Here is a 15,402-nt window from a genome sequence, read left to right as displayed (position 1 = left end):
CTGTCTATGCATATATGGCAAATAAAAATCGTGAATCTTGATTTTTGAATCATGAATTATATTTTGGATTTTGTTAAAGGGTTTAATAAACATCTCAGTTCCAAAAAATTAAAATGTTCTGGCTATTTTTTTGATATGTTGGGCTTCTAACAGCTGCCTTTCTGCACATAGGCTACATGTAACTCTCTGGCCATGTTTGTCTGTCACCTCTGTCAGAAGCGACTGCGACAGACAAGTCAGATCACACATTTAACAGCAGAATCCTCGCCTGACTGACGTCTCCACTCTACTGCAACACAAACAGCACTGAAAGATTCTGCCAAAACTGCTATGAGTGGTTAGACAGAGTTGCTGCTGCAGCTCTAGTCTAACTGAATGATGAAGTACTGATCAGTGGCATTTTCAGACACACTAGATAATTGCCTTTGCTGCTCTCTTATCTAACAGAAGACCTGCTTCACCCTTTTCCATTTCATGTAAACCTAATGTCCGGTAACTGGCAACACAGCTAAAAAAGAGCAGGTAATACATTTTAGATATTTACATTTTGGAATAAAGAGTCCTCAGTGACCTCACTTGACGTATCTTCAACAGTTGCTGCGCTAGAAGAAAACTGCCAGAAGTGAAATGCAGTATGATTTTCTTAAATAACTTTCAAAATACTAATGATATTAGTGCGATTCCAAATGCTAGGGGCAGGTTTTCACAGTTAAGGAATATTATGAGGGTCAAGCGCAAGGAATATTGCTTTTAGGTGTAATGGCATTTTGGGGAAACTGATCTGCCTTGGCAGAGGCTTGCACTCTCTTGAGTGCCGTCTAGTTTGTTTTGTTCCGTTTGTACAGAAAAACGATGCATAGATCAACACCACTGTATTTATGACAACGCTAGCCCAAGTGGGTAATGCAGCCTCTCAGCCAGGTGTTAAATTACTCACTACAAAAAACAGCAAAACAACCAAATCAAAAAAGGAGCAGGCAGGTGAAATATAAACTAGCTTAAAAAAAAAAAAAGCTACAAACAGGCAGGTTTGTGGATAGAAATTTTTATAAACTAATAATCCCAAACTAAGAGCAAAAGGCTCTAGCAATTTAAATGTTATTATGCCCAGTGGTAATGATACTAGTTCACAAATGCTGCAGTTTCCATCTGAGGTGTCTACAGTAAACAACATTTTTTCAAACAGGAAAAATCCACCAGTAGAAAGAGTTTTCGATCAGGCTTATTATCACTTTGTGCTGTGGGTATGAAGGGTGGGGCGATTAAACAGCTGCAGATCTGCACATTTTCCCCAACTAGTTTCCAAGGCAACAAAGGATGCAGTAAAATGAATTTAAGTGATTTCCTGCCTTCGTACAATATTGTTAGATCTGACAGTGTTTCCATGAGGGATTGAAGCTGAAATGGGGAAGCAGAGAAGTGTGATCTACTCCTGTGACTGCAAGTTCACATGGCACTGACTCCTTTCACTCATACTGTTATATACTGTAACAGGTCTTACACGGGGAATTTAGACGGGGGGGGGGCTTGTCCTATAGGCTGCTCACCTGGGGCAGGGGTTCCAGCTGCTTCACTTTGGTCTTGGTCCTCTGCTCACTGAGGAAACACACAGAGCTGTGTGGAGATGAGCCGGGAGGTGGGAGATGCAGAGGTGAGGGCCGTAGCTGGACACCGGGAGAAGGCGTCGTCGGGCGGGCGAGGAAAACTAGGTTGGCCGGAGACTCAGAGAAGGTGAGTGTCTACACCGGAGCCAGACGGGCACCGACGACGAGGCTGGAGGCAGAGCACTCAGGTGGAAATACACCAGCAATGTGGCCACTGGAGCGCAGGAGGCAAAACAAAACCACAAGGAGTGGTCGACTTGTAAAGTCAGGAAAACAATTAAACAGTCTTACTTGAGCGAGGGAAAGAAAGCCAAGGTACTGGACGCCTCTCAGCGAATTGTAGCGAAGCCAAGAGTAGAGATGAGAACCTCAACATACTGGCAACAAGAGAGCGTTTGCCAGCACCTTAAGAAAGGGAGTGGGTAATTAGGTGATGTGCCTCAGCCGTGTCGCACCCTGGGAGCCGCTGATCCGGTGGATGTGCCCCAGCTGTGTACACCACTGGAGCCAGGACCTGTGAGAGAGAAAAAAAGAAAGAGAAACATGGGGAGAGGGGCAGGTGGTGCCTAGCAGAACTGACAGTTATATGTTTCAACAATGGCTGGTCTGGGAACCATTATGTGAGTTTTGGGTTTGTGATCCCAGCCTTTCACATTTCCCACAGGCTCAATGCCAGCAAAAGTGGAAATCAGGTTCACTGCTTTGTTGTCGTACCATCTGACAATGATGTTGTTGTCCTGGTTCATTTGACCCTCTTCCATTTTTCTTCATTTCTTTTTCCATCCATCATGGTGCAGTCTTTCCCCCTGTTCATCCGGATCGTGCCAGTGTAGTGGATTCCTCTTTCAGGTGTTGCACCAGGAAAACTGATGTAAAGTAGTTGTCCGCAAAGACCTTGTGATTTTTTTTCCTGCTGCAAGTGCTGTCATTTTCAGCACAACTTCTCCTATAACACCAACTTCAGACTTTTCTGTCTGGATTTTCTGCATCTTGACAAGCATTAAAGCCATAAAGAAAGCCACTTTGTCCAGCACATCCCCACATCTTGAAACCCCATTTATGAGGTTTTCCACATAGATGAGATTTTCCATTGAATGGCACCATAATTTCATCAACTGCATGGCATTCTTCAGGAGGTATGCAGAAGGACCCAGCATTATTAGCCATGAAGCTAAGGCCAGCGTAGGCCATGAAGAGGTGGGAATGAGACTCCTCCCTGAGAGGCACCTTCTTCACTGCAGCTTCAACAGTTTAGTGACCAAGTCCTGAGAACAGCCACAATGTTTAATACACAAGAGTACCATATTAATTCATACATGTAATCTAACACGTTTTTGAATACCTACGCCCAACATGGCTGCTGCTGTAGCAAAAATGGATCCAGCCGTAGCCATCCAGCGGATGTAGCAGCCAAGTTGGCCACAGTGGCTATTATCATTTTACTGCAAAAGGCAAAGTGCAATCTTGTCTCAAAGTACAGTAGTGAGAACGGTAGCGTGTCTAACCTTCGTAAAATATACCAGCGTTAATGCTATGAAGCTCAATTATTTGGCTCACACATGAACACGGAATCACTCAATCATATCACGTTTCTCAGTTATAGAAGGACCCAGTATTATAGCCATGTACCCTGGCAGCAGTGGTAAACAATAGTGATCATGCGGCGCTCACGTTGTAAACACAAACTATAATGAGAAAACATTCGACGTAGCAACCGCTGCCAGGCATGCGCATGCGCGTAAGCAAGCTTTCAGTAACTGGTCTGGACACTGACGTCACGATGATCAAAGGTGCTAAATCACAAGAGCTGCCATACTGCCTTACTGTCTCATTTATATCGAAAGATTGCAAAAGAACTAAACTACCAGAGTTTACTGCAAGAAATGGAGAAGTCTGATGTTCTAGAGTGGATGATATCCATGTTTAAGAGCCTGACAGTAGAACAGGTGAGAAAGTTAACAGGAGATGAATGGAACACGCCTTTTCAGGTTGCCACTGAAGTTTTGATTGCAGACTTGGTCTTGGATATTCAAAACATGTTGACACATAAATGGATAATTGCAGAAATGAACAACGAGAACATCACCTTTGAACAGCTTCAACCCATTCTATCTGAAATACTCACTAAGAGTTTTTCTTATTTTATGGTCAAAAAGAAGCTAAGGGAATCACAGGCTGCCAGAATGTCAGACCTTGTATGCATTATTCATAAAGAAGCTGGAAGACTCCTACTATTATTACATTCGGACATGGAGGAGGAATCTAAGTCTGACCTAAGAATGTCAAACCTTGTACGCTTGATTCCTAAATGTACTAAAAGAGCCCCAAAACACTTACATCCATACTTGACGAAGGACTCTAAGTCATATATATTACGTCCTATGGTTCGGCCTAATGAACTAAATGAGATGATTCTCCATGCCTGTACTGTGTTAGAGGGGATATCACGGAGGACATACATGCTGTGCAGACCAGCCATTCCCAGGATAAGACCATTAATCTCCCTGAAAGAGGGTAACCTTGTGAAGAGAACTGAACTTATTGGAGAAATACTATGCAAAGCGGCGGAAGCCATCACAGAAACTCTTGTAAGAGATGTGCCAGACCATGAGTATGAGCAGCTACAGGTGGACTGTTATGGGAAGATTGAAGCTGTTGCTAAACACATCTCTCAGGTAACTGCTGAATATCAGAGTCAGAAACACTTTGTTGCTGCAAGACAAAACCCAAAAAACCCAGAGTGGCCCACAGTGACTGTGAAAAGTATTCAGGAGACTTGGTCTTGGATATTCAAAACATGTTGACACATAAATGGATAATTGCAGAAATGAACAACGAGAACATCACCTTTGAACAGCTTCAACCCGTTCTATCTGAAATATTTTATGGTCAAAAAGAAGCTAAGCGAATCACAGGCTACCAGAATGTCAGATCTTGTAGCTGGAAGACTCCTACTATTATTACGTTCGGACATGAAGGAGGAATCTAAGTCTGATTGGCATGATGAACTACATGAGATCGGCAATGATCTCATTGCCGGTTGGGTTAAGATGGTCATTAATTGTATACCTGGTATAGATGAGGGCCTAAGCGAATTTCTGGGTGCCGGCATATCAAACCTTGTACGCTTGATTCCTAAATGTGCTAAAAGAGCCCCAAAACATTTACATCCATACTTGATGAAGGACTCTAAGTCATATATATTTCGTCCTATGGTTTGGCCTAATGAACTAAATGAGATGATTATCCATGCCTGTACTGTGTTAGAGGGGATATCACGGAGGACATACATGCTGTGCAGACCAGCCATTCCCAGGATAAGACCATTAATCTCCCTGAAAGAGGGTAACCTTGTGAAGAGAACTGAACTTATTGGAGAAATACTAGGCAAAGCGGCGGAAGCCATCACAGAAACTCTTGTAAGAGATGTGCCAGACCATGAGTATGAGCAGCTACAGGTGGACTGTTATGGGAAGATTGAAGCTGTTGCTAAAGACATCTCTCAGGTAACTGCTGAATATCAGAGTCAGAAACACTTTGTTGCTGCAAGACAAAACCCAAAAAACCCAGAGTGGCCCACAGTGACTGTGAAAAGTATTCAGGAGACTTGGTCTTGGATATTCAAAACATGTTGACACATAAATGGATAATTGCAGAAATGAACAACGAGAACATCACCTTTGAACAGCTTCAACCCGTTCTATCTGAAATATTTTATGGTCAAAAAGAAGCTAAGCGAATCACAGGCTACCAGAATGTCAGATCTTGTAGCTGGAAGACTCCTACTATTATTACGTTCGGACATGAAGGAGGAATCTAAGTCTGATTGGCATGATGAACTACATGAGATCGGCAATGATCTCATTGCCGGTTGGGTTAAGATGGTCATTAATTGTATACCTGGTATAGATGAGGGCCTAAGCGAATTTCTGGGTGCCGGCATATCAAACCTTGTACGCTTGATTCCTAAATGTGCTAAAAGAGCCCCAAAACATTTACATCCATACTTGATGAAGGACTCTAAGTCATATATATTTCGTCCTATGGTTTGGCCTAATGAACTAAATGAGATGATTATCCATGCCTGTACTGTGTTAGAGGGGATATCACGGAGGACATACATGCTGTGCAGACCAGCCATTCCCAGGATAAGACCATTAATCTCCCTGAAAGAGGGTAACCTTGTGAAGAGAACTGAACTTATTGGAGAAATACTAGGCAAAGCGGCGGAAGCCATCACAGAAACTCTTGTAAGAGATGTGCCAGACCATGAGTATGAGCAGCTACAGGTGGACTGTTATGGGAAGATTGAAGCTGTTGCTAAAGACATCTCTCAGGTAACTGCTGAATATCAGAGTCAGAAACACTTTGTTGCTGCAAGACAAAACCCAAAAAACCCAGAGTGGCCCACAGTGACTGTGAAAAGTATTCAGGAGACTTGGTCTTGGATATTCAAAACATGTTGACACATAAATGGATAATTGCAGAAATGAACAACGAGAACATCACCTTTGAACAGCTTCAACCCGTTCTATCTGAAATATTTTATGGTCAAAAAGAAGCTAAGCGAATCACAGGCTACCAGAATGTCAGATCTTGTAGCTGGAAGACTCCTACTATTATTACGTTCGGACATGAAGGAGGAATCTAAGTCTGATTGGCATGATGAACTACATGAGATCGGCAATGATCTCATTGCCGGTTGGGTTAAGATGGTCATTAATTGTATACCTGGTATAGATGAGGGCCTAAGCGAATTTCTGGGTGCCGGCATATCAAACCTTGTACGCTTGATTCCTAAATGTGCTAAAAGAGCCCCAAAACATTTACATCCATACTTGATGAAGGACTCTAAGTCATATATATTTCGTCCTATGGTTTGGCCTAATGAACTAAATGAGATGATTATCCATGCCTGTACTGTGTTAGAGGGGATATCACGGAGGACATACATGCTGTGCAGACCAGCCATTCCCAGGATAAGACCATTAATCTCCCTGAAAGAGGGTAACCTTGTGAAGAGAACTGAACTTATTGGAGAAATACTAGGCAAAGCGGCGGAAGCCATCACAGAAACTCTTGTAAGAGATGTGCCAGACCATGAGTATGAGCAGCTACAGGTGGACTGTTATGGGAAGATTGAAGCTGTTGCTAAAGACATCTCTCAGGTAACTGCTGAATATCAGAGTCAGAAACACTTTGTTGCTGCAAGACAAAACCCAAAAAACCCAGAGTGGCCCACAGTGACTGTGAAAAGTATTCAGGAGACTTGGTCTTGGATATTCAAAACATGTTGACACATAAATGGATAATTGCAGAAATGAACAACGAGAACATCACCTTTGAACAGCTTCAACCCGTTCTATCTGAAATATTTTATGGTCAAAAAGAAGCTAAGCGAATCACAGGCTACCAGAATGTCAGATCTTGTAGCTGGAAGACTCCTACTATTATTACGTTCGGACATGAAGGAGGAATCTAAGTCTGATTGGCATGATGAACTACATGAGATCGGCAATGATCTCATTGCCGGTTGGGTTAAGATGGTCATTAATTGTATACCTGGTATAGATGAGGGCCTAAGCGAATTTCTGGGTGCCGGCATATCAAACCTTGTACGCTTGATTCCTAAATGTGCTAAAAGAGCCCCAAAACATTTACATCCATACTTGATGAAGGACTCTAAGTCATATATATTTCGTCCTATGGTTTGGCCTAATGAACTAAATGAGATGATTATCCATGCCTGTACTGTGTTAGAGGGGATATCACGGAGGACATACATGCTGTGCAGACCAGCCATTCCCAGGATAAGACCATTAATCTCCCTGAAAGAGGGTAACCTTGTGAAGAGAACTGAACTTATTGGAGAAATACTAGGCAAAGCGGCGGAAGCCATCACAGAAACTCTTGTAAGAGATGTGCCAGACCATGAGTATGAGCAGCTACAGGTGGACTGTTATGGGAAGATTGAAGCTGTTGCTAAAGACATCTCTCAGGTAACTGCTGAATATCAGAGTCAGAAACACTTTGTTGCTGCAAGACAAAACCCAAAAAACCCAGAGTGGCCCACAGTGACTGTGAAAAGTATTCAGGAGACTTGGTCTTGGATATTCAAAACATGTTGACACATAAATGGATAATTGCAGAAATGAACAACGAGAACATCACCTTTGAACAGCTTCAACCCGTTCTATCTGAAATATTTTATGGTCAAAAAGACACCTTGCCTAAGCATACCCTCAAAGTAAAACTGTAGATTCTCAGTACAATGTTGAGCAGCATGAACACCAGGTGCATTCTCCCATATGTTATTTGCAGGGGTGGAGCCCAGAACCTGAGGAGTATAACAACCTACCACAGCAGAGCCCTGAGGGACACACTAGCAACCCACAAGGCCCATATCTACAGATAGATCTGCTGAAACCATACAACATCACTGGTAAACATTCATGCAAGCCCTTTTGAACAACTACAGACTGAAATACTGCTTTGTATGTTGTGTAAAAATGAATTCCGTTAAATTGTGTACTGTATATCAGCAAAATAATTTAATACATTAAATCTCTCTACCCTTGTGTAGGTGTGTTAACCCAGGGTGGTGGTGTGTTTAGCACATTTGTGTCTAGTTTTTACATCCAGTTCAGCCACAACGGCAGGCAGTGGTACACTTACAAAGAACTTGTCACAGATGCCCGGCCCAGAGCCAAGGTCAGACTTTTAAGGATTTAACTTTGGGGGAGTTAACACCTTGAGAGCATGTGCGGTGGGTGGGCCAGCAACATGTGGCTTCATGTCATACAGCCACGTAACCTGTTTATATAGTGGGCATACACAACGGGGTCTCTTGCTGTTCCTTGAATTTGTTTGACAACATGCAGCATCAACCCTTGATGTGAGAAGTTGCCAGGTCTCATCAGGTCTCCAGTGAGACATTTTCGTAGGCACAGACATGCTCGGTGTGTATCCCTGGACAAAAAGCTGCTCTATTCACACGTGCACACAGATTTTGTATTATGGAGCTGGCAGGGTAAATTCTGTTTAATGTCCAGGCCAAATGATTCGGACATATGTGTTCACACATCCAGCTTCTCTGGGTGACGTCTAGGGTTGCAGTGCATGTCTAAAAGGGTTTTGGTGTCAGATACCAGGGGATACTGTCAGGGGTCGTGTGAGGTCCAGATGACTCAACAGGTCAGATGATGTGGCTGATCAGTGTATACTGGTCTGTTCCCTTTGTTCATTGCTAGACTGTTGGATGTGCTTATCTGTAGCTTTGTGCTTTCTGGAGCCTTTGGAGTTTTGCTCAGAAGAACTTCTGAAATATTAAAGGCCTTGTGATGTAACAGTTTTAAAACCAGTGCAGTATTCCAACAGATGTGGGCACTTTAAGTCAGCATTTTTGAAAAGTCACGGTTGACATAAAACTGGCTTCACAATCCTATCTTTACAACTTTCTCACCTGCACTGTTTATCTGAACCACAGGGGACTCTGCTGAGGTTGGCGGCGGCGGTAACCCTGGCGTGTTCATTTCGACACTTTATGCCAGAGTCAGCGTCTCTGTGATCTCATTCATACCCATCAGCTGACCTGCAGGAGTGGGAGCAGAGCACTGGTCAGACTGGAATACTCTCAGGTTAGATCCTGCTCATTTTCTCTCTCCCAGTAGCAAAAAACAAAAGAGTTATTAATGATACAACAATACATCACGGTGCTGCTTGGACAGTGTCAATGTGGGGACTCATTACAGTGCTGCAAAATAAAATGTATTATTTTCAGGATATCTACCAGCTACACACATGCAGAGTACTAAATATAGATGTGTGTCCTAAAACTACCATGGATTTCTGCATCACCACAGGCATTTCCTATTGTCCTGTATGATATTGATGTAATACTTTATACATCAATTACAAAATGTTGCTTAATGCAAATATTTGATGGGAAACTCAGAGCTGAGAGAGTAAATGCTGAACTTCTATCTGTCACGTGGCCAAAAACCCAACTCTACATGAACAATAATGTTGCTCTGTAACCGCTGGATGTGCAAATTAGCAAATGCTTGTTAACAAGTTTGCTATATCAAACTAGTGAAATTCACAGCTTGTTTCCCCTGCACCCAGTGGCCAAAGAAACAAATATGACCTGGTTTTATCACTGACTTCAAACTGTCCTTTTACCTGCAAGTCACATAAGTTAATCTGTGCTTACTGGCTTGAGTAAACAAACGAGACAAAAAAAAAGCATAGTGTGACACTGTGGGCAATACTCTTCAGATTCAGAAGTTCACTTTAGCCGTTTGAAAGCTCAGATAGCAGAGAGATGAACAACGGGGCACACGATGGAGCGCTGCTCTGAGCCTGATGTTATTATTTTAGTTCACATGGTGCTCAAAGATGAGGAAAACAGGATCAGTGGATGAACATGTCCAGTCATTCCCGATGGAGCAGATTGTGAGCGGCCATTCTAAGAAGCAGGTTAGCACAGGTGAGTTTGTCTGCGGCTAAAGACCTGGAGATGTAGTAAAGTGTTGATTAACAAGAAGAAGAGGAAGGAAGGGGGAGGCAATAGGAGTCATTAGAGAGTGTGTCTAATGTGTGTGTAATTTTATGTGTGTTAATGAAAGTTTGGAAACCTTCTCCCTTCTCCCATTGGGTTTAATGTGATGGTAGGAAGGCTTTCTGTTTTATACTCAGTATGAATTTCAGTTCTTTTTGTCACTCACCTTGCTCATTCTCTGTCAAGATGACAGGCCTCATCAGCTCCCCAACCGGTCGCTGGATCAACACAAAGAATTTCCTGGTGTTAGTGCTAAAAATGGAGAGAGACAAAAAAAAAAAATTGCAGCTTTAGGAATTATTATTCTGATTCAATAGTCACTACTGTTTTGTTCGTTTCCTCACTGCACAAATTCTGGTAGGATGGCATGACTGTGAGGTCAATCCACTACTTCACTTGAACTGTGCACACATGCAAAACTAGCATGTAAAACAAAATGAGTGCCATTTAAAATTGATGAGATAGTGCGTTTTTAGCAGCCCTTCTGTTTCTGTTTCCACCCAGCACAGTAGGACGGCTGCAAGGTGGTGACACAAGCAGTCTGCATTCCAACATGGAATCCATCTCACCATAGCCGGAAGTTTTCTGCTTGTTGAGTCACAGAAATCAAAAGCTGTGGCTGTCTCACCTCTCTGTCAGTCCCAGACTTTGGTCCACAGCTAAATCAATACTGGACAGATATACTCTATTTCTAATAACTTTGGTGTAGACATTAATGGTCCCCATGGCTGCCAGTATAGCTGTGGACAAGAAGAAGACAAGACAAGAGGTACTAACACCAGATGGTCAGATTGCTGTGATATTTGTTGTGCAAATTCCTTTTTATTTTTCAAGACCCTGTGGTCTTGCATTCAGCACCACACTTAGACTTTATCCAAATAGATGGTAAGGCTCTGCAATCAGATCATCAGTTTGCAGTTTATTCCATTCATCACATTCAGGCCTCTTTGGACCTATTCAGCCTGTCACTCACCAATCTTTGGGAACTCTTTGACCCTCATCCCAGACTGCAGCTTCGCCTCCTCCACGTGAAGCTTCTTGGTGTCAGAGGTGGTGTTAATGGTGAACTCCATCTACACAGCCACCGGGTTTGCATCAGGGCTGAACGGCTGTCGGCAAAGGAGGTTGTCGACATTTTGGCTTCTGCCTCAAACTCAGTCTCCAGACTCCGATTGGCTGCTTTCAGACTCGCTCTCCTCCTCGTCAGATTCAGATTCTGAGTTACTCTTCCTCTCATGTTTCCTTTGCTCTTCTTGACTGCTCTGCTCACTGGAGAACAAATCAAAGGTCAGAGGTGCCAATAGGATCCCAGAGTTAAAACACTAAACACAGAAGCATCTGCTACCTTTTGCTTTCCTGCACTGGCTTCTTAAATTCCTTTTTTCTTCTCGTCCTTCTCCTCTTTATCCTCCTCCTCTTCCTCAGACTCAGAGCCTGGAGCCCAGAGGTCTCTTCACTCTCTGATCCTGAGCCGCTCCCTTCAATACTGCAGCTGCCGCTGCAAATTCCTTTTTATTTTTCAAGACCCTGTGGCCTTGCATTCAGAGGGAGAGGAGGTCAGTTACTTTACACCAAGTTAAGTCGGGGGGGTGTTGCAACATGTAACCGACATGTATGGTGATTGGGGGGGCAGCAGAAAAGGTTTGGGAACCACTGCTTTAAAGGACATTGTCCTAGTTTTAATATTCACATTGACAAACATCTGTGGTGGACACTAAGGAGCCAGCATCCCCTGAAAGATACCACTGTCAGCGAGCTCTGTCGGCCCAGACTCACCCCCCTGAGTCCGAGTAGAACAGCTTCTCCACTTTCTTCTTCTTCCTCTTCTCTCGGCTGCTGCATTCGGTCCTTTCAGGCACCTAGCAAACAGTTCAAACAGCAAGACGTCAGCTCAATCTCATGAAAACCCCTCAGACAGAAGCAGAGATGTGGGCAGAATACAGTACAGTAGCAAGGTCTTGAATGACTCTGCGTGGGCGTGATGCAGCCAAACGAAGCCATCCATCCCTGCTGCAGATCTGCTTTTAGATCTGATATCAGACAACAGATTCACCTGAGCTTGTATGGAGTCTTTTTTCCCCCCCCCACAGATAGAGGTCAGCACCAGGTGATGCCTTCATGACCAGTTACAGAAATGGTTTTCTTTCTTTTAGTAAAAGGAGCAGGTCCATTAGGAGAAGCGATGTCTCTCAGGAGTGGTGACTATCTTCCCACATTAGAAAAGAGTCTCTCTATGACCAAACTCATTAAGTAGCTAATGAGTGTGATCATCTTCAAACCCACATGGCTGCTAATGCATCACCATGTGTCAAAAGACCACACCTACTAAAAGTATCGCTTCTTTAATGGTACAGTAGTGACTGAGGAAGAGGGTGTTGTGTTTCAGGTAGCTTTGGCTGAGCTAAGCACAGAACAGTAACAACATTAGGCAGGATGTCAAAAAGCACTTGGGCTTTTTGCGGCTATGTGGGTTGAAGCTCGAGGAGGTGTGGCTCTTTGCCACTAACTGACTCGCACTCGTTAATGTTGTGACTCTTTCAAGCAGCGCAAAAACCTGGCAGACGTAGAAAAGAAAAGATCGGGATGGAGGTGAGATGAGGAAAAAGGGAGGAAAGGTTTTTAGAAAAAAAAAAAAGTCAGGAAAGCATGACACACGGGCACATGAAGGTTTCTGGGTCTAAAAAATTACATTTGTCCAGATGCTTTTGGACATCACAGAGAAAAATAAAACCCCAATTTCATCACAGCATTCTTACAGTTATTTACCGTAATATCTGCCTATTATGCAACTATAACATACTTAATGTATAGGCTTAATTGTAAATACTGCAGAAATAAAAACTCAATATTAACATTTACTAATGTGCTGAGCAAATATATGACAATGCCTCTAGTGCGAGTATAGTCATCAGTAACGATCATGATGATGCACTAGTACTGATTAAGATGAAGCAAATGAAACAGGAGGAACAGGTGAGGGAACAATGTCATGGATTAAGGCACATTGCTCAGTATCACAACATTTGTGACACTGTGTGTCCAATTAGACCAGTTAGGTGCAAAAGATAGGAAACCTGGCCTGGTAACGAACCAGTTAAAAACACTCCACTTACTGTACCTGCTTGTTCAGGGGCTTTCAGGCTGTAAGACTAATCAAATCAAAGTGAGTCAAGTGGACATTGAGTGATGATTGTTTTGTCAACTGAGGTTTTCACAGTCAAGAATGAACTGTTGATCTCTACTTTTAAGCCAACATGGCAGAGGAGAGTGTTCAGAATAATGGAAGATCTGAACATCGACAGGTCCATGGCAACTGAGCCCATTTCAGATGCTGATGAAGCCCCTGAGACATGGTTGAAAGCCCCAGAACAGGGATGTACTGGAGGTGTATTTGAACATTCCAAAGCTCAGTTTTCTAATCCTTTTGACTAATTTTAGTAACAACTTGAATCTGATTTGTCTTTAATATTTAGGATTATTCTGCAGTTTTACAATTTTCCAAGTGAATACAATGATAAAAAAAATACTGTAAATGTACTGCCTTGCTTCAGTTAAGAGAATTAATAGCCATTCATTAATTCAGTGATAAAAGAAAAAAGGTCAGCAGTACAAGTCAAACTGGAGGAACAATAGAGTAGAATAGGATAAAAATAAACCTCAAGGACTTTGGTCCGAGTTGGATCTGTAGAACAAATGTAGAAACTCTTCAAGTAAGGCTCAAACATCCCCTGTGAATCATAAAGATCTGTCACGGCGGTGTGGAAACTACACCGCTCAAATGTTATTGAACCCAATTAAATAGCGAGTATAACCCGTAGTGAGTAAGGGTTTTTATTAAACAAGAGCAGACTGGGTGCGCGAGTGGCTGACTAGAGTGATTTTGTCTGTTTTTAGTGTGTAGCAGTCATTTCTGCAGCAATCCAGCAGAGGGCAGTGGCAGCGCTTCCTAGTTAGTTAAGAGAAACCAGACCACAGCAAGCTACGGCAGGAATCCAGGAAGGTCACGACACTGCAAAAGAGAAAAGATAACAAAACCTTGCTATTGAAGACTCTGCTGTTCCTGTAGGTTTCAACTGGATCTGCCACACAGATTTGAGAGCAGAGACAAGAAGATCCAGTCATCAGCAGAGTCACAGCCCTTGTAAAGGCAGGAAAGCACCTTCCATACAAAGCAAGACAGCAAGAAGAATGTGAAGTCCAACTAATATTGAGAGTAATGGATCAGTTGCTCGTAATCAGTGGGGTTCTATATAGGAAACAAATTAGCCAAGGAGAACCCTCCTACCAACTTGTCCCCCCAGTGAGCTACAGAACCAGCACTCGAGAGCCTCCATGATGCTGTTGGGCTTGGTCCATGCACAGTTCGGTTGGCCTTGTATGACCTTGGATGTGAATGAAAAGATACAGACCTGTGAGAGGTGTATCAGGATGAAGGCATGAGCTGAAAGAAGACTGATCATTTTACTAAATATGCAGTAGCAGTTCCTACACCAGATCAAAAGGAGAAGACCATGGTAAAAAACTCTTTTCCATTTGCACAGCGACCAGTGTTGTGATGTTGAATCAGCCTTGATCAAAGATCTGTGCTCACTGCTGGGGATTAAAAAGACAAGGACTACACTCTACCATCCATCCGCGTGGCAATCCCTGGAGCGATTCAACTGGACACTTGGTGAAATGCTGGGAACACTTGAGGAAGAAGACAAAATCAGATGGAAAGATTTTGTCCAGCCTCTAGTCCACGCATTCAGCTGCACCAAAAACAACACTACTGGTTTTTCCCCTTATTAATTACTGTTTGGCCGATACAGTGGAACACAGTACTGTTAATGTACAGCATTTTGATTTAATTTGAACTTTGAGCAACATTATTTCCAGATCTGGTGTTTTATTTCATAGAGATTAATTGAATATTACCCTGTTTAGGCAGTTTTTAAAAATCTGATCATTGGTGAGAGACCATGTGTTGGACAACCGCACACGGACATTCATCAGACGAGCAGAGGGTACGCAACAGAGAAGAGGAAGAGCATCTGATCCATCCAGAGGGCGGGTCAACTGTCATCTCTTCGTCACCCAGCAGCCATGTAGCTGTAGATGAAGACAAACAAGGGCTTGATGACACAAGTGTGAGGGGGAACGGGAAGTGAAGGCCCCCAGGATGCCAAAGATGGCCCCCACTATGACGCCTCCCAAGGAAACCATGGAGAAGCAAACCACACCGAGGAAGGCGTGCAC

At 43.1% G+C, this 15,402-nt stretch overlaps 2 protein-coding genes across 3 annotated transcripts; one reads left to right on the top strand and one right to left on the bottom strand.

The window, feature by feature from the left end:
• Window positions 1-1,928: 1,928 nt before the first annotated feature.
• LOC109960168 (AP-3 complex subunit beta-2-like) lies at window positions 1,929-11,658 on the bottom strand. 2 transcript variants are annotated; one of them, XM_020600069.1, is made up of 6 exons: window positions 11,510-11,658; window positions 11,138-11,433; window positions 10,793-10,904; window positions 10,331-10,416; window positions 9,067-9,195; window positions 1,929-2,118 (listed from the first exon to the last, which is right to left on the bottom strand). In XM_020600069.1, exons 2-5 carry the CDS (start codon window positions 11,235-11,237, stop codon window positions 9,146-9,148), a joined length of 348 nt encoding a protein of 115 aa, XP_020455725.1. In that variant the 5' UTR covers window positions 11,238-11,433; window positions 11,510-11,658; the 3' UTR covers window positions 1,929-2,118; window positions 9,067-9,145. The 2 variants fall into 2 exon arrangements, with proteins under 2 accessions (XP_020455725.1, XP_020455726.1); XM_020600070.1 differs by lacking the exons at window positions 1,929-2,118; window positions 9,067-9,195 and adding an exon at window positions 10,026-10,116.
• On the top strand, window positions 2,112-7,817 carry LOC109960166 (uncharacterized). The gene is made up of 2 exons (XM_020600067.1): window positions 2,112-3,745; window positions 4,487-7,817. The coding sequence occupies exons 1-2, from the start codon at window positions 3,488-3,490 to the stop codon at window positions 5,237-5,239; spliced, it is 1,011 nt and encodes a 336-aa protein (XP_020455723.1). The 5' UTR covers window positions 2,112-3,487; the 3' UTR covers window positions 5,240-7,817.
• Window positions 11,659-15,402: the final 3,744 nt, after the last annotated feature.

The sequence above is a fragment of the Monopterus albus genome, unplaced genomic scaffold, assembly GCF_001952655.1.
Source record: "Monopterus albus unplaced genomic scaffold, M_albus_1.0 scaffold44.1, whole genome shotgun sequence".
Lineage (NCBI taxonomy): Eukaryota > Metazoa > Chordata > Actinopteri > Synbranchiformes > Synbranchidae > Monopterus > Monopterus albus.
Note: the sequence above shows the minus strand (reverse complement) of the source record. Positions and strands in the feature narration are given on the sequence as shown.